The sequence below is a fragment of the Mus musculus genome, chromosome 2, assembly GCF_000001635.26.
Source record: "Mus musculus strain C57BL/6J chromosome 2, GRCm38.p6 C57BL/6J".
In the NCBI taxonomy this organism is placed as follows: domain Eukaryota; kingdom Metazoa; phylum Chordata; class Mammalia; order Rodentia; family Muridae; genus Mus; species Mus musculus.
The window spans coordinates 90,716,406-90,740,171 of record NC_000068.7 but is presented as its reverse complement, the minus strand read 5'-3'; the positions used below and the strand labels follow the sequence as shown (position 1 = coordinate 90,740,171).

The following is a 23,766-nucleotide window of genomic DNA, read 5'->3' as shown; positions in this document are numbered from 1 at the left end:
TTCCCTTTTTAAGGAATTTGATTTCAAAGGCATGATTGGTCAAATGGCTGGCCACAAGATTGGACTCCGGCCCCAGCTCTCTTACTCCTCCCAGGAAGTCAGGCAGGTTCAAAGTTGCAACCCTCTAATCTTGTGGCTGTCTTCTGTGAGCAGCTCTATTCCAGAAGCTAGTTACCAAGACTCAACTTATTAAACAAATCCCACAACTCAGGAAATGTCAAAGGTTTTGAAGTTCTATGCCAGGAACCAAAACCAAAGTCTAGATTACTTATAATACCACATTATTTGACTTTGCATGTTTTATGGAGGTTCATATAAACCACGAAGCCTGGTTTATTGAAATACCTATATTCAAATCATAGGTTATTTGCACAATAAATTGGCTTCTTACTTACAGATCTGAGTAGATACAATGAGAAGTTAGTAAGCTATTTATATATTCAGAGGTGTATGGAGAACCCAGTAATACAGGAATATCTATGGTTTTAAGTACTATGATTAGGAAAAACAAGGGCAATTAAAGGACACTTTAGAAGTTTCTGTGACGGGGCTAGAGAGATGGCTCGGGTTGAGAGCTCTTGCAGAGGACCCAGGTCTGGGTCCCAGCACACACTGGGGCTTCCATCAGCACACACTGGGGCTTCACCACCATCTAACGCCAGCTCCAGGGATTCTGATGCTCCCTTCTCTGGCCCCATGATCACCAGAGACACACATTATGGACATATGTACATTAAGGCAAAATACTCATAAATTTAGAAATCTTTGTAATAAAAACTATGTGCTAATGAAAAATGCAGATTAAAGTATCTTATTGTGTTCATGGGTACTTTTCTTTTTGCTATTTAAATATAAATTCCATCCATATTCATTTGAATAGTGTTAGCGTTTGCAGTAGTTGAGAACTGAGGAGAGTCTGCTAATGCCAGTCTTCTCCCCTAGTTTTGCTGTGCTGCAGATTACTGAACTCAGGATTTTAAGCTTTTGTTCTGCCAAGTAGGATTTACAGGAAATGCTTTGGCTTTAGCGCCTGCATTATACCTGACCAAAACCAAACAGTCACTTAGCTCTAGTGTTCCACATCACAAATCTGAAACAAAGTTATCTGACTTTAAAGGAAAGTAGCTAACTTCAACAAGAACACTGTTTTCTTTTGCTTGCTTGCTTTCTTCTTCCTCTTTTTTTTTTTTCTTTTCAGAGAAGGTTTCTGTGTAGTCCTGGCTGTCCTGGAACTTGTTCTGAAGACCAGGCTGGCCTTTAACTCACAGAAATCCACGTACCTCTGCCTCCTGAGTTCGGGGATCAAAGGAATGTGCCACCATCATTGCCTAGAGCAAATTGCCTTTCACATTTATTTTTTGATTTTTTTTTAAAAATAATTAAAAAAAATTTTTTTTATTTTATGTACATGAGTACACTGTAGCTGTCTTCAGACACCCAGAAGAGGGCATCAGATCCCATTACAGATGGTTGTGAGCCACCATGTGGTTGCTGGGAATTGTGCTTGACCCCTGAGCCATCTCTTCAGCCCACAACACATATTTTTGTGTTTGTGTGTTTCCCTCTATATGCGGGTGTACCTGTATGTATGTGGCGGCGAGAGGTCAAGCTCAGGTCTCAGGTGTCATTTTGTAGGAAATGTCCTTGTTGTTTTGTTTTTGAGTCAGGATCTCCTAGTCTGGATCTTACCGAGTAGGCTAGTCTGGCTGGCCAGCACCACAGGGATCCTGTCTCTACCCTCCAGCATGGGCATCACAAGCATATATGACCATATGTGTGTAGCCTAGGAGCCTGGACTAGGTCATAAAGCTGACATTTTACTGAACTCTCTCTAGCCCTGCAGCATGTTTCACAGAACAACCAGTCATTTGACTCTAATAATCTCAAAAAGCCAATTAAGGTCTTCAACTGGAGCTTGGGATGCAGCTTAGTAGGTAGAGTTCTAGACGACAGCACACAGAGACCGGGGGAAACTGGGTGTGCTGGTTATAACTAATCCTAACCCTTTAGAGGCAGAGGCAAGAGGAGCAGAAATTCAAGATCATCTTTGGTTACAGTGAGTTCTAGGCCAGCTTGGGATACATGAAATCTTATATTGGAGGAAATGGAAAAAAAGGATCTTTCAGGTACTTTGCTTTGCTTGTTGTTGCTGTTGTTTGAAATGGTATTACTATGTAGTCCTCAGACTCACAGAGACCCACCTGTCTCTGCCTCTGTCCTACATACACAAGTGCTTCAGGAGACCTGAAGGCTTTTATATCTCCTGGAGCTAAAGAGCTGGTTGGTGGTGGTACTGGGAAGTGAACTCTGGTATTCCTAAGAGATGAGCTATCTCCAAATCTGTAATTTTGTGTCTCCCCTGCCCCTGGGGGTTCAGTGAAGTTTTAGGAAACAAAATAGCCAGGGCTGAGACCTACTGAGTAACTAGAGTCACAAAAGGGACAAAGGCTAGTACTGACCGGTGACAACTGACCCAAGGGTTTTTTTCTTTTTTCTTTTTGGAGACAGGGTCTCTAGGGTCTCTCTACATAGTCCCGGCCGTCTTGGAACTCACTATGTACAACACGGTGGCCACAAACTCACAGAGGTCCTCCTGCTTCTGCCTCCCTAGCACTAGGATTAAAGGTGTGTACCACTTATCCTGGCAGACCCTAAGGGTTTTAGGCAGCTGGGATCCAGTGGGGAGGGCTGGCAAAGGAAAGGAATTATTAAAAAAGTAGTGTGTTTGTATACACTATAAAATTTGTATAGCAAATTTTGCAATGTTACAATAATGACAGTAATATATCTGGTAAAAAAATATCAATATGAAAACTCCATGTTACTATCATTTTCCTTCTCCCTTTGTGGTATTGGGGATCAAACAAAGGCCTTGGCACTCAGCCCTACCAAATCTAGTATACCAGTCAGGACATCTGTTACAGCCATTGCAGTTACATTTTACTATATGCCTCTGGTGCTGGGGATTGAGGGCCTTGGATCTGCTAAGCAAATGTTCTATCAGTGAGCCACACACTCCTAGCCTAACAGAACCTTTAAGACAGCAACAACAACATCAACGATTTTTATATTATTTTGACTTATGTGTTTCTGTGTGTACATGAGTGCAGGTGCCAGTGGAGTTTAGAGAGGGTGTCGGAGCCCCTGGAGCTGGTGTTACGGTGACGGTGAGCTGCATAGGACTCGTACTCCGGTTCTTTGGAAGAGTGGCCAGCCTGTGGAACCACTGAGCCATTTCTCTAGACTCTCAGAGAGCCTTTCAACTTTCTGACAGAAACAAACAAACAAACAACAAAACAAAACAAGCCATGGTCTAATTACTGTGGACTAATAAAACCTCACAGGGTACAGTAAACCCAAGCACAGAGCCACGGCGGCAAACACATTGCAGTGAGAGCACAAGTCTCTTTGCTCTGGCTGGAATCAAAATGAGACGGGTAGACTAAAGCGGAGATCAGACTGGCTTTGACATGGCGGTTAGCACAGGAAAGGCTGGGCAGTGCTATGTGAACTGCGAGGCAGCACCGCTATCCTCTTATTTGTTGCTCTTCAGATATGGCAGAAACAGGGTATGCTAATTTTCAGACTACAATTGAACATGGTTGAATACAGGCCAGTGCCTTTTATGCTGTAGTGGAGAGCCGTAAGTTTAGAAAGCTTCAAGGGCAAGGGCCCATCCATAGCATGTCATATTCTGCATTGGAGAGCTATAAACTATGTAACAAATAGGATGTTAACAGTATACGTTCTAAAGTTTATAAAAACACAGATGTCAAAGGGCATTCATTCAAACAAATAGTATAGAGACTTGTTTCCTTAAAAGATAAATCTTAATATACAGAATAAAATCAAAGGATATTTTTATTATTTTTCACCTTTCCCAAAGTTTGTATGCATGAATGTTTCTGATTCTGACTGGTAAATCCCATTTTGGTCCAATATATTATCACACTAACTGTATGATCAAGTCCAGCTTGATTATTATAAATCACATAAATTAATACAATTTGAAAATGAAAATTTGTTTCTTTTATAGATGGACATTAGTTTTTTTCAACTTTAGCCTTAGCCAGATTCAAAATATATTTTCCTTAAAAAGCTGGTCATAATTTATTCTTAATCTATGCATATTACCTAATACTTTATTGACGGTCATATGAAAAACTCTACAATAAATAATGAAAGGAGTATGTAAAACCACTAGCCTTTGTTTGCAGTACAGAAAATAGATGTTAGTTCTGGACCAAAACAAATCCACTGAAATATAAAAAAAGGTAAGGAAAAATGAAAGGATACGCAGTGACAATTTGGTGGTCAGCTGTAACAAACCAACAACCATTAGCTATTACGGGAAGTGAAGGTGAGTTTCTGTTTGCAGATAAAGGATGTCTTCGGTAGTTTAAAAAAATATAAACTCTGAAAAAGGTTGAGAATCATATACAAAAGCAGCTGTTAGAGACGAAGTTTGAAAACCAGAAACCGTGTTAGCACCACAAGCAAGCACAGGGTCGGTCCTGACTTTGTTTTCTTTGTTTGTGCAGAATGCAGACTTGGGCGCCAGACACATCGTTTATAGTTAGAAAAACTGGCCTTGAGGACAGGGTTTCTGTAGCGTAGTCTTAAGCCCTAAGAGGCACCAAGGTTACAGAGCTGAGCAGCTATCCAGATCACAAGTCCCGACGGTACAGTAAATCTCGCGTTGCCTTGTCAACTTTTTGCTGGTAGTCTTCTAGTTTGTCAAGAATTTTCTGGGACAGCTGTAAGGGAAAAGAAAGAAGTCATTATATACAACAGTGAAGACTGAATCACTCTGACTTCACCAACCAGGCTACCTACGAGAGATATTGGCTGCTCTGCTTCATTATTTACCATTCAGAACAGAAGTCTGGTCTGAGATTTTACACAGAACTGACCCTTCTGTGTTATATGTAACCATCATTCCTGGTTTTGGAATACATTTTCTAAATATGCAAACCACACTTTTTTTTTTTTTTGGCTGTTGTTTTTTTTATTTTTCAAGATAGGGCTTCTTTATGTTTTGTCCTCATTGTCTTGGAACTCTGTAGATAAGGCTGGTCTTGATCTCAGAAGATCTGCCTGCCTCTGCCTCCCAGTGGTTATCACACCCAGCTGCAAACCACACTTTTGTATGCTTGTAGAACTCAAACACTTATGTACACTAGGCAATGGCTTTACTACTGAGCAATATTTCCAACTCAGTTTTACCACTGTGTATGTTTGCACCTAATTTCCACGTGTATATATGTATGCATTCATTTATTTATTAGAAGATTTCACTGGGAGGCTTTAGTCTCCCCAAGTGCAAGTACACCAGTTTTTGTTTTGCTTTGAGACAGGGTCTCAGTATATAACCCTGGCTGGTCTTACTCACAGATAATCCCCCTAAGATTAAAGTTGTGCACCATAATGCCTTGCTTATGAAAATGCAAGCTCAAACTCATCATCTTCTTGCCTCTTCTTCTTCACCATATCTTACTACTGTGCTCTACCACAATAGGCCACACCAGTATTTTTTCCCCCCACCTTTTTTGAGACAGGGTCTTACTACATAGCCCTGGCTGTCCTGGAACTCATTATGTAGACCAAGGTGGCCTCAAACTCAGAGATCTGACTGCTTCTGCCTCTCAAGTGTGGGAATTAAAGGTGTGAGCCACCCCTCAACACCAGAATTTACTGATTTTTATTTTAATTTAAACGAATTATTTATTTCTACTTATTTTAAACAATTTGTTATTACATTTACATTGGTGTTTTGCCTATATGCATGTGTGTGAAAGTATCAGATCCCCTGAAACTGGAGTTACAGACAGTTGTGAGCTACCATGTGGGTGCTGGGAAATGAACCCAGGTCCTCTGGAAGAACAGCTGGTACACTTAATCGTTGAGCCACCTCTCCACCCCCATGCCACAAATTTTTCTTTTTTTGGTATTTCGAGACAGGGTTTCTCTGTAGCCCTGGCTGTCCTGGAACTCACTTTGTAGAGCAGGCTGGCCTCGAACTCAGAAATCCGGCTGCCTCTGCCTCCCAAGTGCTGGGATTAAAGGCGTGCACCACCACACCCAGCCAGAATTTTTAATGAATTAACTAGTTCTTTTCCTAGAATGAGGCACTGCATCTGATTTAACTAGTTCATCAGCTCCTTAGTAAAATATGGGACTAATATTTACTGTACTTATTTAAAATTGATAGATCCAACTGATAGTAACTAACTTTTAGGGATATCTTCTCTTCTTCCTTGCTTAATCAACACTTTAAAAACAGCTTAGGTCTGGGTCTGGTGCCACATGCCCATACCCCAGCATGGGGGAAGCACAAGGGTAGGAAATCATAAGCTTGAGAGCAGCTAGAACATAGATCTACCACTCTTTTTTTCTAAGATGCTATCTTCTTATGCTGCCTAGGTTGACCCTGAACTGCTAAAACCAAGAGACTGACTTCTTGCCTAAGCCTCAGTAGCTAAGATTTAGGTGTGTAACTACTGTAAGTAGTTTATAACTATATTTTATGAGTTTTAGCTGATAGAGTTAGGAGAACTTTAGTAAACAAAAAAGTCATCCTTATAATGATTGAGCAAGCAAATATTACTGTTTTATTCATTTATTTATTTACTTTTTAGGGTAAGTAGTAGCTAGTATGGGTTCTGGAACACCTTATTGTGTAGAGGGTGTATTACACTGTAATTCATCCTGTAGTGTCTGTCTGCCCTGATAAACAATCTTTTCAAGAGTCTAGGTCATTGTTTCTGTGCAATTGAAGCCCACATAATTCCTTCTTAATACTTTTGGACATGATTGCTTAGACATTTATTTATAAAGGGGTGGGGGTGTAGCACATTATGGGCAATAAATGACTGTCCTCCCTCTCCTAGAGACACGATGATCATGCTGTAGGGTGTGCTTGCCAGTACAGACTGTTGAGGATAACTCAGGGTTTACTCACTATAATGTTGTGACTGTTGGCACTGTTCTCTCCCAGAGCCTGGAGAAGCTGGTCAATAGAAGAGTATGGGAGCCATACCATCGGGGCTGTTGCTGACAGTGGAAACTGAAAGAAAATGTCTATTGATTAAAATGACACCATTTCTTCTAGGTTGTTGTCTTTGCAGGACTCTATACATGAAACACTTTAAACTCCACCCCCTTGCCACCATTCTGAAATTAGGTGGGGCTGGTGAGATAGCAAAGGCATTTGCCACCTGGTAACTGAATTCAATTCCTGGGCCACATGATTCATACGCATTTACCTCAATTCCAAAGTACTGATGTCCTTTTCCTAATACAGCATCTACATATTCAGAGACCAAATCCACAGCTTCTTCTAAAAGGTCATAGTTCAGGTAAAGACGAAGCAACTCGGCAGCATCAACCTTCTGTAAAGACAACAATTATAAGCATGTCTACCCCAACTGGAAACAGAACCTAACAGTGCTGCATTCTAGAATGTTTTAGAAATTATCCAAGAAACTAAGTCCACAAACAACCTAAATGTATTACCAAAACATATGCTGATTGTTTCTATACAGCAACAAATTAATCAGGTTTTCCTATTAACTTTTCCAATACAATTGTATTTCAACTTATACAGTACACATCTAGGCAGGCAGGGCTACACAGTCCTGCCTCAGACCAATCAACCAATTTTAAAAAGGTTCTTAGTGTGAGCGAGCACCTCAGGGTAAGATCTGTAAATTCCCATGAGCCCAGTTACCTCCAGGCACACTGTAATATTGTCTGTTAAGTGGCTTTTCTTTTCTATTTTGTGATCTGAGACATGTTTTAACTTGTTCCTACTTCAATTGTACATTAGTAATGTCAACATGTTTTCTCAGGAACGCTGAGCACTGAAGTGGAGGATGTATGCATTAACTCTCAGAAATAATGAAATGCAAGGTACCACCAGCTTTAAATCTGTATGCAGCTCAAGGAGTGTAATGGTTTGAATATGCTTGGCTCAGGGAGTGGCACTATTCGGAGGTGTGGCTCTGTTGAAGTAGTTGTGTCACTTGTGGGTATGAGCTTTAAGACCCTCATCCAAGCTGCTTGGAAGTCAGTCTTCTCCTGTTTGCCAAGATGTAGAACTTTCAGCTCCTCCTACACCATTGCAGGCCTGGATGCTGCCATGCTTCCACCATGATGATAATGGCTGAACCTCTGAACCTGTAAGCCAGCCCCAACTAAATGTTGTCCTTATCAGAGTTGCCTTGGTCATGGTCTCTGTTCATAGCAGTAAAACAGCAGTAAGACAAGGAGAATGCTGTAACTTTTTTTTTTTTTTTTTTGAGAAGGTTTTTCTGTGTCGCCCTGGCGGTCCTGGAACTCTGTGTAGACCAGGCTGGCCTCAAACTCAAGCGATTCATCTGCCTCTGCCTCCCGAGAGCTGGGATTAAAGGCGCAGGCCAGCATGCCTGGGTCCACTGTACTTCATTACAGTGAAGCTGCCTCCTCTGCTCTGATGTAATCAGTTTTACTTCTCCCACTTTAGCTACTTTTCTCTATTTTCTTCTCCTCTTTTATGGCAGAGTTTCATGTAGCACAGGCTGACACTACATGTGGACCACATCCTTGAGCTCAGTGCTTCCCACATGCCAGGCACTCTACCAACCGAACTTTTCCGTTTTTGTTTGTTTGTTTGATACAGGGTTTTGCTATATATAGACCAGGCTGGCCTTCAACTCACAGTAATCCTCTCCTCAGCCTTCCAAATTCTGTAATTACAAATGCCTAACCAATTTTACTACTAATAATTTTTATATTCTCTTTCCTTATCCCACTGAAAGTGCTTCAGATATCATTTTCAATCAAGCGTACATCTAACCCAATCAGAAGCACTTGCCACAGCAGCATATATACTAAAACTGGAATGATAAAGAACATATAAATTCATGAAGCTGTGCTGCTATATCATAGCTTATTGCAGTGTGGTGGGAGTGTACAGAGCATAATATAGTCTTATCATCAGACAGGAAGCCAGAGGGCAATTCAGCCTCCATTGTCATTCATACCTGCTCATGAAGCATTAAAACAATTTGGCTTAGTGTTGCACACTTTTAATCCCCATACCTGGAGATGGAGGCTGGAGGATTTCTGAGTTGAAACCCAGCCTGGTTTACATAGTAAATTCAAGTCCAGCCTAGTTCACAGTGAGTTTTAGGTTAGTCAGGGCTACAGTGACACCCTGTCTCAACAAACAGAACAACTCCCCCCTAAACAAACAAAACAACAAAAACAGAAGGTTGTCAAAATGTGGAATTCTGGTTCCTGGCCCCAGATAATCTGACTTAAGACCGAGGAATTGACATTTTAAAGAAGCTACTGAGCCGGGCGTGGTGGCGCATGCCTTTAATCCCAGTACTTGGGAGGCAGAGGCAGGCGGATTTCTGAGTTCGAGGCCAGCCTGGTCTACAGAGTGAGTTTCAGGACAGCCAGAGCTATATAGAGAAACCCTGTCTCGAAACAAACAAACAAACAAACAAACAAACAAACAAACAAACAACAAAAGAAAGAAGCTACCATTCAATATAGCCCACATGTGAATCATATGTTGGAAGTTTGACCCTCCAATGTAGTAGCAATGGGAGAGGAAGGAACCTTTGAGAAGTGGGACCCAGTGGGGGGATGTTTAGGTCAAGGAGGGTCTGTCCACTGTGAAGAGATTAATTCTCAGGAGAGTGAGCAGGTATGAATGACAGTGGAGGGTGAATTGCCCTCTGGCTTCCTGGACCATATTCTGCTGTGTACAGTCTCACCACACTGCAACACACTATGATAGAGCAGCACAGACAGCTCTTACTGGAGGTCAGAATAATGAGCCAAGTGTTCTTGAACATTTCGCTTATAAAACTGTGAGCAAAGTAACCCTCTTTCTCTAAAAAGCTAACCTGCCCAGGTACCTCTTCATGGGGACAGACAACAGACTAATAGATAAGCCTCCCAGTCAAAGATAAACTCTTGTATTATCTGGGAAACATTTTACCTACTATTGTTAAGTTTTTAAACAATGATAGTAGATATTGTTGCATGAAATATACTCATTATTCTAATTATGAGCTCACTATACAATGATAAGTCCCCAGTACTATATGTGGAATTTAAGATAAATTGTTTCATCCTATTAGAGATGATTGAGAATCAAAGCATTTAAGCCAGTGAATTCTCCTTTGTCTTCCACTTCTTTTGATAGTATCTCATTTAGCCTAGGCTGGCCCTGAACTCACTTAGGCTGGCTTTGAAGTTCTTTTGATCCTTTTGTCTCTGCCTCCCAACTACTGCCACAAATGACTTGTAAACCAGTACACTTCCCAAATTATTACCCCACCTCAATACCACGTACCTTGTAACTGTTTATAAGCCAATTAGGCAGAGGAACTCCATGAGACAACAACTTGTTAATCACACAATGATGATACAAGTTATTCTGGACTTTGTATCTTTCCAAGTAAGTTGACAATAGCCTCCATGCTTCATCTGTAGCACTTGGAAAAAGTAAAAAGGACAAAGGAGTTCAGATTCCTATTCTACTAGTTAATTAGGAACTAATTAGTTAATGAATTGGGTAGACAAGGCTGCTCTTAAGACTCTCCAGAGTAGGCAGAGGCAGGCGGATTTCTGAGTTCGAGGCTAGCCTGGTCTACAAAGTGAGTTCCAGGACAGCCATCGCTGTACAGAAAGACCCTGTCTCAAAAAACCAAAAAAAAAAAAAAAAAAAACCAAAAAAAAAAAAAGTTATTTTGCCGGGCAGTGATGGTGCACACCTTTAATCCCAGCACTCGGGAGGCAGGGGCAGGCGGATTTCTGAGTTTGAGGCTAGCCTGGTCTGGTCTACATAGTGAGTTCCAGGACAGCCAGCGCTATACAGAGAAACCCTGTCTCGAAAAAACAAAAAAAAAAAAAAGACTCTCCAGAGTGCTGTGATCATAGGTGTTAGCAAACATATCAAAGCTTATTTTTTATCTATCCCCTATCTATCTATGCATCTTGTGTGTGTAGGCTCATTTGGCATAGTATCCATCTAGAAATTACATAACACTTTCGGGAGTTGACTCTCTTTCCCACCATGTACCAGGGAATCAAATTAGAGTCCTTCATAAAAGGTGCGCATGCTCTTAGCTGCTGAGTCATCTTTCCAGCTAACAACTGAATTGATAATATAACTAAATGGTAACTAGAAACTAGATGAGCTACTAAAAACATTTTAAAAATAAATCCAATAAGATTTACTTTTCTCCTATTTATTTAATTCCTCAGTTTTAGGAGTTGAAAGAAAAGAGGAATTGGCTTATATCACTGGTCTTGGTCCCCAAAACTGACCAAGCAATACATTCATGTAGAAATCAATTAAACGTTTTCCTTTGTATATGAATACTTGTCTGCATGTATGTATATGCACCATGTGTGTTCCTGGTACCCATGAAGGCCAAAAGAAGGTATTGGCTCCTCCTTGGAACTGTAGTTATGAGCCACCATGTAGATGTTGCAAACCAAATCAGGTTCTCTGCAAGAGCATCAAGTATTTATAACTGCTGAGCCTGTTCAAAGTCCAGTCTGTCATGTAGAAAGTTTGATGTTCTAATTTCAGTATTTAAAACTAGTAACAGAGAACTCCTGCTGAAGCAGATAGGTGGCAGTGCTTATGTTACAGCAGTCAGTAGGTGGAGATCAAGGCCAACCTGCCCACTGAATCTGTCTCAAAAAAACCAAACCAACCCACTGGTTCAGAGGATCTCTCAGCAGGCACAGGTGCTTGCCAACAAAGCTGACCATCTGAGCTTTGACTCCTGGGATCTCCATGGTGGAAGAGAGAACTGACTTCTGAAAGTTGTCCCCTGACCTGCAGACCTGTTCACTCTCCAAATAAATACAATAAAAATTTAAATAAAAACAAGTCCCAAACTGTAACAGCCAACGTGAGATGGCTCAGTGGGTAAAGGACTTTTGCTGAGTAAGTCTAGAGACCTGAGTTAGGTCTGGGAACCCAGGTAAAGGCAGTAGGAGAAAACTAATTGGAAACTTCTCGGACTCCCACATGTAGCACCAGTAATAAAGAGGAAAAAACCCTGTGACTTGAACTGGTCCTTCAAAGTTAGTATGTTCGACACTTTTGGGGGTGGGTGGAGGGGAGGGGTATTGTCCTGGCTTCTTGGACTTCGATTTGTAGACCAGGACTCACAGAGATCGCCTACCTCTGCCTCCTGAGTGCTGGGATTAAAGGCATGCCCACCACTGGCTAGAAACATTTTTAAAACAAAATTTATTTTTAATTATATGTATGTATGTTATGCATGTATATATACATGTCTGTATATATCTGCAGAGGTCAGTCAGAATAGGGTGAAGGATCCCTAGAGTTGCAGTTACAGGCAGTTGTGAGCCAGCCAACATGAGTGGTGGGAGCTACCTGAACCATCTTTCCAGCCCATAAGATGGTAAACACTATCCCTGATGTAAAAACTTTGAGAAGTGTGGTATGGTAAGAGATCCCATCTCATAGACAGATCAGTATCCCCACTCAAGAAGTGAATTAGTCATGATGGATGGTAATGTGACTGTTCCTTTTTCTACCTACCATCTTCTGCTACTGAACGACAGCAAGAAGGTCCTTGTAGATCCTGATGTTGAAGTTCTAGCTTTCACAATGTGAGGCAAATAAAGTTCTATTGTTTATAAATTATACAAGCTTAGAAATGATGTAACCTAAGTAGAAAGTATTTAAACAAGAACTTTCAGTTTCTAAAGTACCATCATTTTCATTGCTAAGCTACGTAAAATGGTGTTAAATGCATTTCATAAAAGGTATTTTACTGGAATTAGGTTTCAGAAAATTCAGAAACAGTCTATTCACACTATCCCGAGCAAAGTAAGTTCATGAAGGCAAACTGAGGTCAATGCATGGCTGGAGTCTCAGCCTAATAGGCAGCAATCACTCTTGAACTGAGTCAATAAATAAGTTTGTCTTTAAGGATCTCTTACATTTTTTATTTTTAGATTCAACTGTTTTTTTTTTGTTATGTTTTAATTTTTTTGTGTTTTACCTTCAGGTGTTATCTACACACCACAGCTATGCAATACCTAGAAGATGATACTGATCGCCTGGAACTAGGGTTAGTGAGCAATCATGTCGGTGTGGAAATTGAACCCTAAAACACATCTCTTCAGACCCATGGTTGTGTGTGTGTGTGTGCGCTTGTATTCCCTTTGAGAAATGGCCTTATTATGTTGACCAGGCTAGCCTTAATTTTGTGGGTGTAAGTGATATTCTTTTTTTTTTTTTTTTTTTTTTTTGGTTTTTTTGAGACAAGGTTTCTCTGTGTAGCCCTGGCTGTCCTGGAACTCACTCTGTAGACTCGAACTAAGGAATCAGCCTGCCTCTGCTCCCAAGTGCTGGGATTAAAGGCATGCGCCACCACCGCCCGGCTCATTTAATTAATTTTAAAATTATGTGTCTACATGTGTGTTTGTGCACATGTGACTGCAGGCGCCAACAGGGTCCAGAAGAAGGCTCTGACCCACTAGAGCTCCAGGTACCACACTGTGAGCTGGGTGTGGATGCTGGGAACCAAACCTGAATCCCCTGCAAGAGCAATATGCACTTTTAATTTTTTTTTTTTTTTTTAAAGACAGTGTCTCACTATATAGCTTTGGCTGTCCTAGAACTTACTCTGCAGACTAGGCTGGCCTCTGCCTCCGGAATGCTGGTACTAAAGCTGTGCACCACTATGATGGTTGTAATATGTACTCTTAACCACTGAGCCAGCTCTCCAACCCCAACTTTCATAAAAACTTAGCAGAGGGCTGGATATCTCAGTGGTTAAAAATACCTGCTGCTTTTCTGTAAGACCCAATTTGGTTCCCAGCATCAATATCAGGTGGCTTACAACTTCCTATAACTTACATACAAACACATACACCACATAAGGAAAAAAATTAGAAATCTTAAAAAACAAAACAAAAACAAAGAAAAAACAATAACAAAAATCTCATAAACTCTAGGTAAGGCAAGTTTGACACTGCATGCCTGTAAACAATCTCATTGCTCAGGAGAGTGAGACAGGGGAATTGAGAATTTGAGAACAGTGAGGGTTACATAGTGAAATCATAGTTCAAAATAATGAGAAACCTCAAATTACCCTCTTCCTTCTCAAAAAAGCAGCAGGAAATAAACGTATGGTCAAATAAAGTACTATTCACAGGGCAGGGAAGATGGTCCAGCAGTTGGGAGCACTGTGGCTCTTGCAGAGAACCTGGCTTTAGTTTCCAGCACTCCCATGGCTCACAGGCATCCAGAAGTCCAGTTTTGATCTCCCCGGTCACCAATGGTTCACATACATTTAGGTAATAGATCCACACACATAAATCATTTTTAAAAAATTTATCCATTCAGGAAACAAGTGCGACAGCTTTGCTGAAGGTAAATCTACTTAGGCCTAAAGGACCCCTCGGGCGAGCTATACCTGGACTCCTTGGTGGTGATGACAGACGACAGCTGATTGGTTGCTAGCCAGGACCACGCTTCTCCTTGTGCTGCTTCTCCTCCAAACTGCAACTTAATGCACCTGCAATGAAAATGGCCCCACACCAGTAACCAGATGCTGCAGTGAGCCGCTTTATTTTGCTATTACAACTGGGCAGATAAGACAATTTTAAGCCAGGTGGTGGTGATATATGTCTTTGATTCTAGCACTCAGGAGGCAGAGGCAGGTGGATCTATGAGTTAGAGGCCAGCCTGGTCTATAGAGTGAGTTCCAGGACAGTCCTGTGTCAATAAACCAAAATATAAAGTTTGAAAATTATTTTAAATATAAAGTTTGAAAATTATTTTAATTATTATGGGTGTTTTGCCTCATATGTCTGTGTACCGTTTGCATGCCTGGTATCTGTGGAGGTCAAGTAGCCAATATTCTTAGCTATTGAGCTACCTCTCCAGCCCCCCCACCCCCATTACAATGTTTCAAAAATATTTTCATTCATGAAGCACGTTACCAATAGCTATAACTTAAATAAAAAGTTGCCTGTAACATCAGCCCTTAAAAGGCTAGAGTAGCAGGACTTTTAGGCCAGCCTGGGTTATATGGAGAAAAACCTTATCTCAAAAAAAATAATTGCTAGGAACAAAATCTACAAAGGACCCACACCTGTCAGGTAAGTGTACCCTGTGCTAATTATTTCATTTTTAGGGACAATACTCAGCAGTCGAAGTGCCCCCTATGCAAGTGAAGAGCACAAGTTTGGTCCCCAGTAGCCAAATAAAAAGCTGAGCATATTGACATGCCAGTAACTCTGGTGATGAGAAGGTAAAGAAAAGGAGAGCTCCTAAGCTCGCAGGCCCATCAGCCCAGTCTAACGGACAAGCCCCAGGCCCTGGTGAGAGATCATGTGTCAAAGCCCAAGGTGGACAGCATCCAAGGAAGGTGTCTTCTAGCACACACATGAACACACAAGAAAGAGGAAATGAGAAAGGAATAATTTTCTTTCTTTTTTTTTTTTAATTTATTTTATGTATATATGAGTACACTGTCCATGTCACTATCTTCAGACACACCAGAAGAGGGCATTAGATACAATTACAGATAGTTGTGAGCCACCAAGTGGCTCATGACCTTCAGAAGAGCAGCCAGTGCTCTTAACCACTGAACCATTTCTCCAGGCCCCAAAAGGAATAATTTTCAAAAAGACTCCAAGAGCCATAGGACTGAAAACATGACATGCCTCATCTATAATGAAGACCATCAATTATCTAATCCAGTGTCGTCTTAAGACAAAGATTTTTTTTTTTCCAGACAGGGTTTCTCTGTATAGCCCTGGCCTGGCTGTCCTGGAACTCACTTTGTAGAGGTGGCCTCGAACTCAGAAATCCGCTAGTCTCTGCCTCCCAGGTGCTGAGATTAAAGGACCACCACTGCCCAGCGATTTTTTTTTTTTATTAATACCTGGTCTTAACATAGCTAAGATTGGCCTCAATTTTCCTGTCTTTACCTCTCAAATGTTGGTACTGGAGCTCCACCTCTTCCAGTAAAGACTTTTTTTTTAAATCAAATAAAACTATAAGCTATCAAAAGATTTTTAAAAATTCTTGCAAAAACCAAACAGAGCATCTCTTTATAATAGTTGAGCAGCTTCTGATAACTGTATCACATTAAAGAATATGACAGAATCTCCACATTAGAAAACTAAGGCTATTGGGGCTGGAAAGATGGGTTAGCAGGTAAGAGCACTGACTGTTGTTCAGAGGCCCTGAGTTCAATTCCTGGCAACCACATGGTAGCCTATAACCATCTGTAATGGGATCTGATGCCCTCTTCTGGTGTGTCTGAAGAGCAACAGTGTATATGTATTCACATAAATGAAATAAATAAATCTTAAAAAAAAAGAAAAAAAGAAAGGAAAAAAATTAAGGCTATTAAAATGTAATTTTTACTTACTTGAAAGCAAGCCCTTCAAAGACTGGTGTTAATGGAAGAGTAAAAGTCTGACAGAGTGATATGGCAGTATCAAAGAGGCCAGCCTGAACCAAGAGTGCGCTCATCTCCTTTGCTGATGAACTTCCTGTGGAAATGGAATATGGCTACTTAGTGCACCTAAGGGCATATATAAGCAAGACCAAACGCTTTGATAGTTAACAAGTATCTCTGCCTTAGACCCACCTATCCCATTATCCCACTGCCTGGTCCTGCATCACTGGTCAGGTCGGTTAGCAGTCAAATTCCTACCTGCAATGGCAATCACTGATGGATCATGCCGAGCCAACGTGAGGCGAATGCGAGCTAAAGAATATTCTTTCTCGAGATCTTCCAATTCCAGAATTTCAATTTGCCGATTGGCTGGAAAACAAATTTTATTATCCAAAGAATAAGTGTCTACTAGATGAACTTGTCAATTTCAAGGGGGACATTAAATAACATTCCACTTTTGGGGAATGAGGGTGGGACAAAGTCTCTCAGTTTAGTTTTCCAAGTTATAGAGGAAGAAATGAAGAAAAAAGGAACCAGTAAAAATTAAGCAATGTCCCTTTCTTTCTTTCTTTCTTTCTTTCTTTCTTTCTTTCTTTCTTTCTTTCTTTCTTTCATTCATTCATTCATGTGTGCGCGTGTGTATATATATGTGTGTGTGTGTATGTATATATATGTGTGTGTACACGTGTATACACACACACACACACACACACACACACACACAGAGCTGACTCAAGCAAAGGAGTAGAATCAAAACCTGAAGTTGGGGAGTGCTTAGTGTTTCAAACATGTAACTTATTTAGCTCTTACAACTGTTTAAGTGAGAGGCACAGAATTAAATCTGGAGTCCAAGTTCTCTGTGAAAGACCATCATCCCCTGGTCATAAAGGATCCTGATAAAGATGTTTGGTACTGAGTTGAACTGAACACAGTATGCAACACACTTTTGCTTTCTAGCCTCCTCCCCACACTGCCCCCCAACCCCCAGGTCTCAGTACATAGCCTACACTAGCCTAGAACGCAGAGACACACTCATCTCTGCCCCGGAGGGCTGGGATTAAAGGCATGTGTCACCACACTTGGCTATATTAAAGATCACCTACTGGGCAAGACTAGCTGGCCAGAGAGCTCTCGGGATCTTTCTGTCTTCTTTAGAGCTAGCTTACAGAAGCACAGCATAGTCCTGGCTTCTTATGTGGGTGCTAGGGATCTAAACTCAGGTCCTCCTACGCGCAGAGCAGGCACTTTACCACTCAACTGTTTCCTAAACACAAAGAAACGCTTCCTAAAGTAATTTTCATTTCTTTTATGACAGTATAGTATTTCCAAAGACCTCTTAAGACAATCTTTAGGAGATTAGACGTTGAAACTAAAGTAAAATGGAGTAATTTTACCATAGGTAATGACTATGTGTGATATTTGTAATATTATATATAAGTAATGTTACCATCTGTTCTATATTACATACAATCACTGTAACATTTCACACACACACACACACACACACACACACACACACACACACACACACACACACACACACACGAGACCTTAATCCACGTCTACTGAACTATAACAATGGCTACTATCCAGAAATCAGAAATCCCTGGCTCACTTGGGGCAGCTGTGCACTCGCCATCATGATTCCGCTTAGGAGATGCTCCAGGGCGATCAGACTGAAAAACAAAAACCAGTGACTTAACTCTTAAAACATGATCTCATTTTTATAGTATTAACTGTGATTAGAGCATTCATGTTTAAATTATCCATAGAATGTATGATACCTGGCAAGGATTTATTTTTATTTCAGTTGGCATAACTCTTTCACAGGGGTTCTATAACCATAACACAACAAAATGGAGCTGTTTGTCAAGGGGAGTCATTTACTTACATGTTATTTATAACAAAGTCATAATTTGACCTGTATATAAATCCCATCCTTTCCATTGTCTCCATAGTTCTATCATTCACTGTTACCTTGGGCAACAGCTTAGTAAATTCTGACACTATATAACACAAGAAACTATCATCAGGATAGGAAAAACTGTGTCTGACTTCTCTAACACAATTAAAAAGGACTAAAATTAAAAGCAGGTATTATTTATTAAGCACTTTTTTGAGACAGGGTCTCATGTACCAGGGTAGCCTTAAATTCACTCTGTGGCTAAGGTTGGCCTATACATCCTACTCCCCCCTTGACTTCCGTTCCTGAGTGCTGGGATTATAGGTATGCACCACCACCACCCGCATCCTCAGTAGACTCTTTAAATAAATGAAGCAAAATGAGCTAATAACAGTTGAAAGGACAAAAACCCTATAATAATGAAAAAATCCTCCAAAGAAAAGTTTTCATACCACTGCCCCAGAGGCTGGCTGTACGATCCACGCATACTCTGGACGAATAAGCCGTAAACAATTGATAGCGGCTAGGTAACAGTTGCCTTGCTTCTCAAGTCCCCGAAGAGTTCGTACCTCTCTGCCAAGACGCATACCATATTCAAACATCACTGTACCAGCTATGAGGCAAGAGTAAAAGACAAAAAAAAAAAAAAAAGTTTATTTACAGATACAAACAGAATCTATCACACACGAAGCACTAACACCTGAAGCAAAATTGAGTATAACTTAAAATCACACATAAAAACTGTGATGAGAATATGGAGTATACCCTTGTGGCAAGCACCTTTTGGGGGAATGTAAAAAGTACAGAAGCTAAGAGTGTTGGCCTTGAATTCACTTTGTAGCTAAAGATGACTGTGAGCTCTTAATTCTGATTTACCTCCCAAGCAGTATATAATTATTATAAGCAAGCACCACTGTGTCTAGCTATTTATTCTCCTGTCTCTCTGTATATTTGTGTGTATATGAAGGCCAGAGGACAAATGTGGGTGGTGGTGTTCAGGATCTATGTACTTTGTTTTTAAGGCAGGATCTCTTGATGGTCTAGAGCACAGTTAGGCTAAGCTAGCCAGCCATGGCCCAGATATCAAGACCTCACACCTGCTCACTGAGCACTCTCCTGGCTGTGCTGCCGCCCTCACTCTACATCTCAGCATTATCCACTATATCCAAAATGCAGAAGCAATCCACGTACCCACTGATGGATGGGTAAGAAAAATGTGATATAATAATACACGTATGACATTTGCAGGGGGTGTACTGGTGCCAACAATCAAATCCAGAACCTCTGGGGCTGGAGAGATAACCCAGTAGTTAAGAGCACTGACTGTTCTTCCAGAGGAACTGGGTTCAACTTCTAGCCCCCATATGGCAGCTCACAACTGTCTGTAACTCCAAGATCCAATACTCTTACACAGGTATGCAAAATACCAATGCACATAAAAATTAAAAAAAAAAAAAATCCCAGCTCTCTACCACTGCACCATATAACTCAATCTTAAAAAGGGAAATAAAAACGAAATTCTAACACATGTAACTATATGGATGGATCCTAAAGTCAAGCTAACTGAAATAAGTCAGTTCCAAAGACAAGTACTGCAGATCAGGAGCCAAATTCAGAGAAGGCAACCAGAATAGCGTTTGCTGGCGATGGACTCCAGAAGAACAGGGGCATGGAATTTCAGTTTTGTAGGAGGAAAAGTCTTGGAGAGTGATCATGAAACTCTTGGAATGTCCCTGAGCAGTTCACTTAAAAACAGTTAAAATACAGGGGGAAAAGAAGGCTAGAAGTAGCTCAGATGTAAAACCTTTGCCTAATCCCTGGGGCTCCAAGTCTGACCTCCAGTATAAAAAAGAAAACAAAGACAAAAACAATAGTAAAACCCTCCAAAACGGGGCTGAGGAGATAGCTCTGTGAATAAAGGCACTTATCGCCAAACCTGACAACCTCCGCCTGACCTTTGGAACCCACATGGCCGGAGGACAGAACTGACTCCTGTATATTCCCTCTGATTTCCATAAGTCTGCCATAGCACGTGTGCACAGAATAAATTTATTAAAGATTCTTCTAGAAGAGATGGCTTAGAGTTAAGAGCTGTACTACTCATGCCAATGACTTGAGTTCAGTTTCATGTTGGGCAAAAAACCTGTACCTTTCAGAATGCACGAACTAAGCCAGGAATGGTGGCACATGTCTCTAATACTACTATTTGGCTGCCTGAGGCAGAAGGATCATGAGTTGGAGACCAGGCTAAGGCATACTTTAAGATCCCGTCTTAAAAAAACAAAATCAAAATTTCCTGTTTTTTTTTTTCTTCAGGTTTTATTTTATCAGTTTTAATTATGTGTATAAGATGGAAGGAGGTGTATGTCACATGTGTGCAAGTGCCCATAGACATCAGATCCCTGAAGCTGGTAACTGTGAGCTATCTGATGTAGGGTGGTACCCAAACTCCAGTCCTAAGTAATACAAATGTAAGGTCTCAGTTGCTGAGCCATTTCTCCAGGCTGATAAAATGCACATGGCATAAAACTGACCATTTAGTGTTTGTTTGTTTTTTACTTGTTAAATTAAAAGTGTATGGGCATTTGTCTATATGTCTGTCTGTCTGTCACCTAGTGTTCTGTGCATTCAGTACCTGAACTCCGGTCCTCATCATCATACAGCAAATACTCTTAACTACTGAGCTCGTTTTACTTTTATTTTTGTTAGTCTAAGAGAATGTTGCCAACATGGTGGCACGAGCCTTTTATACCAGAACTCAGGAGGAAGCTCTCTGAGCTTGAGGCCAGCATGGACTACCTAGTGAATTCAGAGACCGCCAGAGTTAGTGAGACCTTGTCTCAAAAGAAAAGAGAAAGTCACTTGCCGTCATGATACCTGTAGTGTACTTTTTTTTTTATTCTGTTTTGTTTTTCTGAGATAGGGTTTTTCTATGCAGCCCTGGCTGTCCTGGAACTTGCTCTGTAGACTAGGTTGGCCTCAAACTCAGAGATCTGTCTGCCTCTGACTGCCTCCTGTGCGCTGGAATTAAAGATGCATGAGCCATCACTGCCTGGCTAAATTGTGATCCTTTTAAAGAATTTGCATAATGTTGAAGGGATATGGCAATTTAACCATAGGGAAGACTATTATATTAAGGTGAACTAAGGAAATTTAAGAAGTTAAGCAGTTAGGATTTTACTCTAGGAAACAAAATAAAAATGGGAGACAGCCAAGGACTTAGAAACTAAAACTAAGGATCACAAAGTACTTCCAGTTTGAGAAAATCAATACTCCCCTTATAGTCAGGCAGAAAATGAATGAAGTTTATTCCAGTACCGGTTTACTGGAAGTCACTTGAAAATGTTATGAGAGCCCATAAATATAAACTTTCAATGTTAATTTAAATATATATAAATATATAAATCTTACATATAATTAAAGCACATATCCTATACACAATGTCTCTGGAAATAGGGTTAACCTAACAAAGCTGCTTTTACCACCAAGGTTCTGGCTCAGCTGCTCACCTTTTCGGTAATTATGGCGGTAAATGTGAAAAGCATAAAGAAGTTCATAGTAATTGTGAGTCATAAGGTCCACAGCTCTAGCACGTGATTCAATTATTCCTACAACCTAACAAAAGACAAGCAATCAGATGTTGAAGTTAGTAGCAATCATGGCAGCCAAAAGACTTGTTACTAGACAAAAGTGGACAAATTAATTACCTCATTATGCAGATTCACATAGGGAAACTCTACAAGATCCTGCAGTTGGGAGCGTTCACATAGAACCACCACCAGCTGTCGCAAACAGTCTAACTGCCTAGAAAGAAAGCAGCAGGTGAGGGTGAACTGTCTTGGTGAGTTACACAGGCCTGGTAAACTGCTTTCTCTAAAACAACTTGGGGAGTACCTGCTGGAGTCCGGAATTTGGGTCAAGGCCTCATATGCTTGGCTATTATGACCCAAGTCCAAATGATGTTTGAAAATGCATGTTCTTAAAGTAGCCTAAATGAAATATCACAAAAGAGTAACAGAAATTAACATGCCAAATTTATAACAAATCTTAAGGAAAACAACTGAAAAAAATTAACTAAATTAATTTTAAATTAGTAAATTAGTTAATTTTTACCTGACTTTTCCAGTCATCACCTGCTTCAGTAATTGCTGATGTAGCAAGCTGAATAACCAGCTCAGGCAATCCAACAACGTCTAGTAGACGTAAAACCTAAAGTTAAGAAATTCCCATTAAAATTCCAGTGACTGGGGGCTGGCGCTGTGGCTCAGCAGTAGCACTCCAATGGTCTAAGCTGTTCAGAAGATAATTAGGTGAGCCCAGGACAGGAAGTGTTAGGAAAACCTGGTCAGTGAACAAGCAACCACAGGAGGTGCCAGGATGGACAAGATGGTCTGGATAATTGTTACGGTCTTCCAGCTGAGCTGGGCATTATAGTACATGTCTGTAATCCCAGATTGGGAACAAAAATTACACAATGAGTTCAGGCCTGGGCTACACAAGATGGTATATCAAAAACTAACCAAACAGCCAACCAACCAACGTACCTACCCACACACCCACAAGTCAGTGTGAAATCCATTTGTTTTATAAGAAAATGCTACTAGCAGAAGATGGCCTAGTCGGCCATCATTGGGAAGAAAGGCTCCTTGGTCTTGCAAACTTTATATGCCTCAGTACACGGGAACACCAGGGCCAAGAAGTGGGAGTGGGTGGGTAGGGGAGTGTGTGTGTGGGGGGGAGGGTATGGGAGACTTTTGGGATAGCATTTGAAATGTAAAACAAGAAAATACCTAATTAAAAAAAAATGCTACTAGAACGATGACTGGCTCTAGTTACAGATTAATTTTGTTTACAAGTGTTAGGTTGAAACAGGCAACATTTAAGAGATGATTCAAACATTCTCTATAGAACATTGGTAAGAACCACTATTATTGAGTAATAGATTATAACAGGGCCTATAGTTGTCCTATTCCACTTATTTAATTTATAGATAAAACCCTACTATACTGTCAGATTGAATGGAACTCCTGTGTTCATGTAACCCTTACGTCTCAGCCTCCCAAGTATTGAGTGAGGCCATAGTCATGTGCATTCTTCTTTCCCTACTGACAGATGTGACGACGTAATGAAGAAGTTCTAAGACCCACACATGTCTATATCCTTATGTTTGCGTCCAGTAAGCTGAGAGGACAAGAATCACTCTGATTATAGAAGGCCTATATGGTATAGAGGTAACTACTACTCTCACCACAACTGGATGAAGACTTACAAATTATCAAGTAAAGAATAACCTGTCCAAGTTCACTTAAGAGTCTTGGGGACCCAAATCGTCACACTGAAACCACCACACAGTTTCTAAGATATTTTGATAATAAAGTAACATTTCTTCATCTATCC

At 40.7% G+C, this 23,766-nt stretch overlaps 1 protein-coding gene and 1 long non-coding RNA gene across 5 annotated transcripts in view; one reads left to right on the top strand and one right to left on the bottom strand.

The window, feature by feature from the left end:
- Positions 1 to 844: 844 nt before the first annotated feature.
- Nup160 (nucleoporin 160) overlaps positions 845 to 23,766 on the bottom strand; it is a 62,113-nt gene continuing 39,191 nt past the window's right edge. For 2 of the 3 annotated variants that reach the window (XM_006499968.4, XM_030251919.1), the window contains 13 exons: positions 22,483 to 22,578; positions 22,264 to 22,358; positions 22,077 to 22,173; positions 21,879 to 21,984; positions 18,822 to 18,982; positions 18,082 to 18,142; positions 16,725 to 16,835; positions 16,437 to 16,560; positions 14,469 to 14,570; positions 10,352 to 10,493; positions 7,266 to 7,391; positions 6,962 to 7,066; positions 845 to 4,757 (listed from right to left, as the gene is read on the bottom strand). In XM_006499968.4, coding sequence (XP_006500031.1) covers positions 4,668 to 4,757; positions 6,962 to 7,066; positions 7,266 to 7,391; positions 10,352 to 10,493; positions 14,469 to 14,570; positions 16,437 to 16,560; positions 16,725 to 16,835; positions 18,082 to 18,142; positions 18,822 to 18,982; positions 21,879 to 21,984; positions 22,077 to 22,173; positions 22,264 to 22,358; positions 22,483 to 22,578 — 1,416 coding nt within the window. In that variant the 3' untranslated portion in view covers positions 845 to 4,667. The remainder of the gene's footprint in view (positions 4,758 to 6,961; positions 7,067 to 7,265; positions 7,392 to 10,351; positions 10,494 to 14,468; positions 14,571 to 16,436; positions 16,561 to 16,724; positions 16,836 to 18,081; positions 18,143 to 18,821; positions 18,983 to 21,878; positions 21,985 to 22,076; positions 22,174 to 22,263; positions 22,359 to 22,482; positions 22,579 to 23,766) is intronic. The other variant, NM_021512.2, reaches the window with a different exon arrangement.
- Gm39872 lies at positions 4,755 to 23,766 on the top strand. 2 transcript variants are annotated; one of them, XR_866523.2, is made up of 5 exons: positions 4,755 to 6,489; positions 7,851 to 7,911; positions 13,056 to 13,118; positions 14,399 to 14,611; positions 23,482 to 23,766. It is a non-coding gene; the product is annotated as a predicted gene, 39872 (long non-coding RNA). The 2 variants fall into 2 exon arrangements; XR_003954044.1 differs by lacking the exon at positions 4,755 to 6,489 and having other exon boundaries at positions 7,391 to 7,911.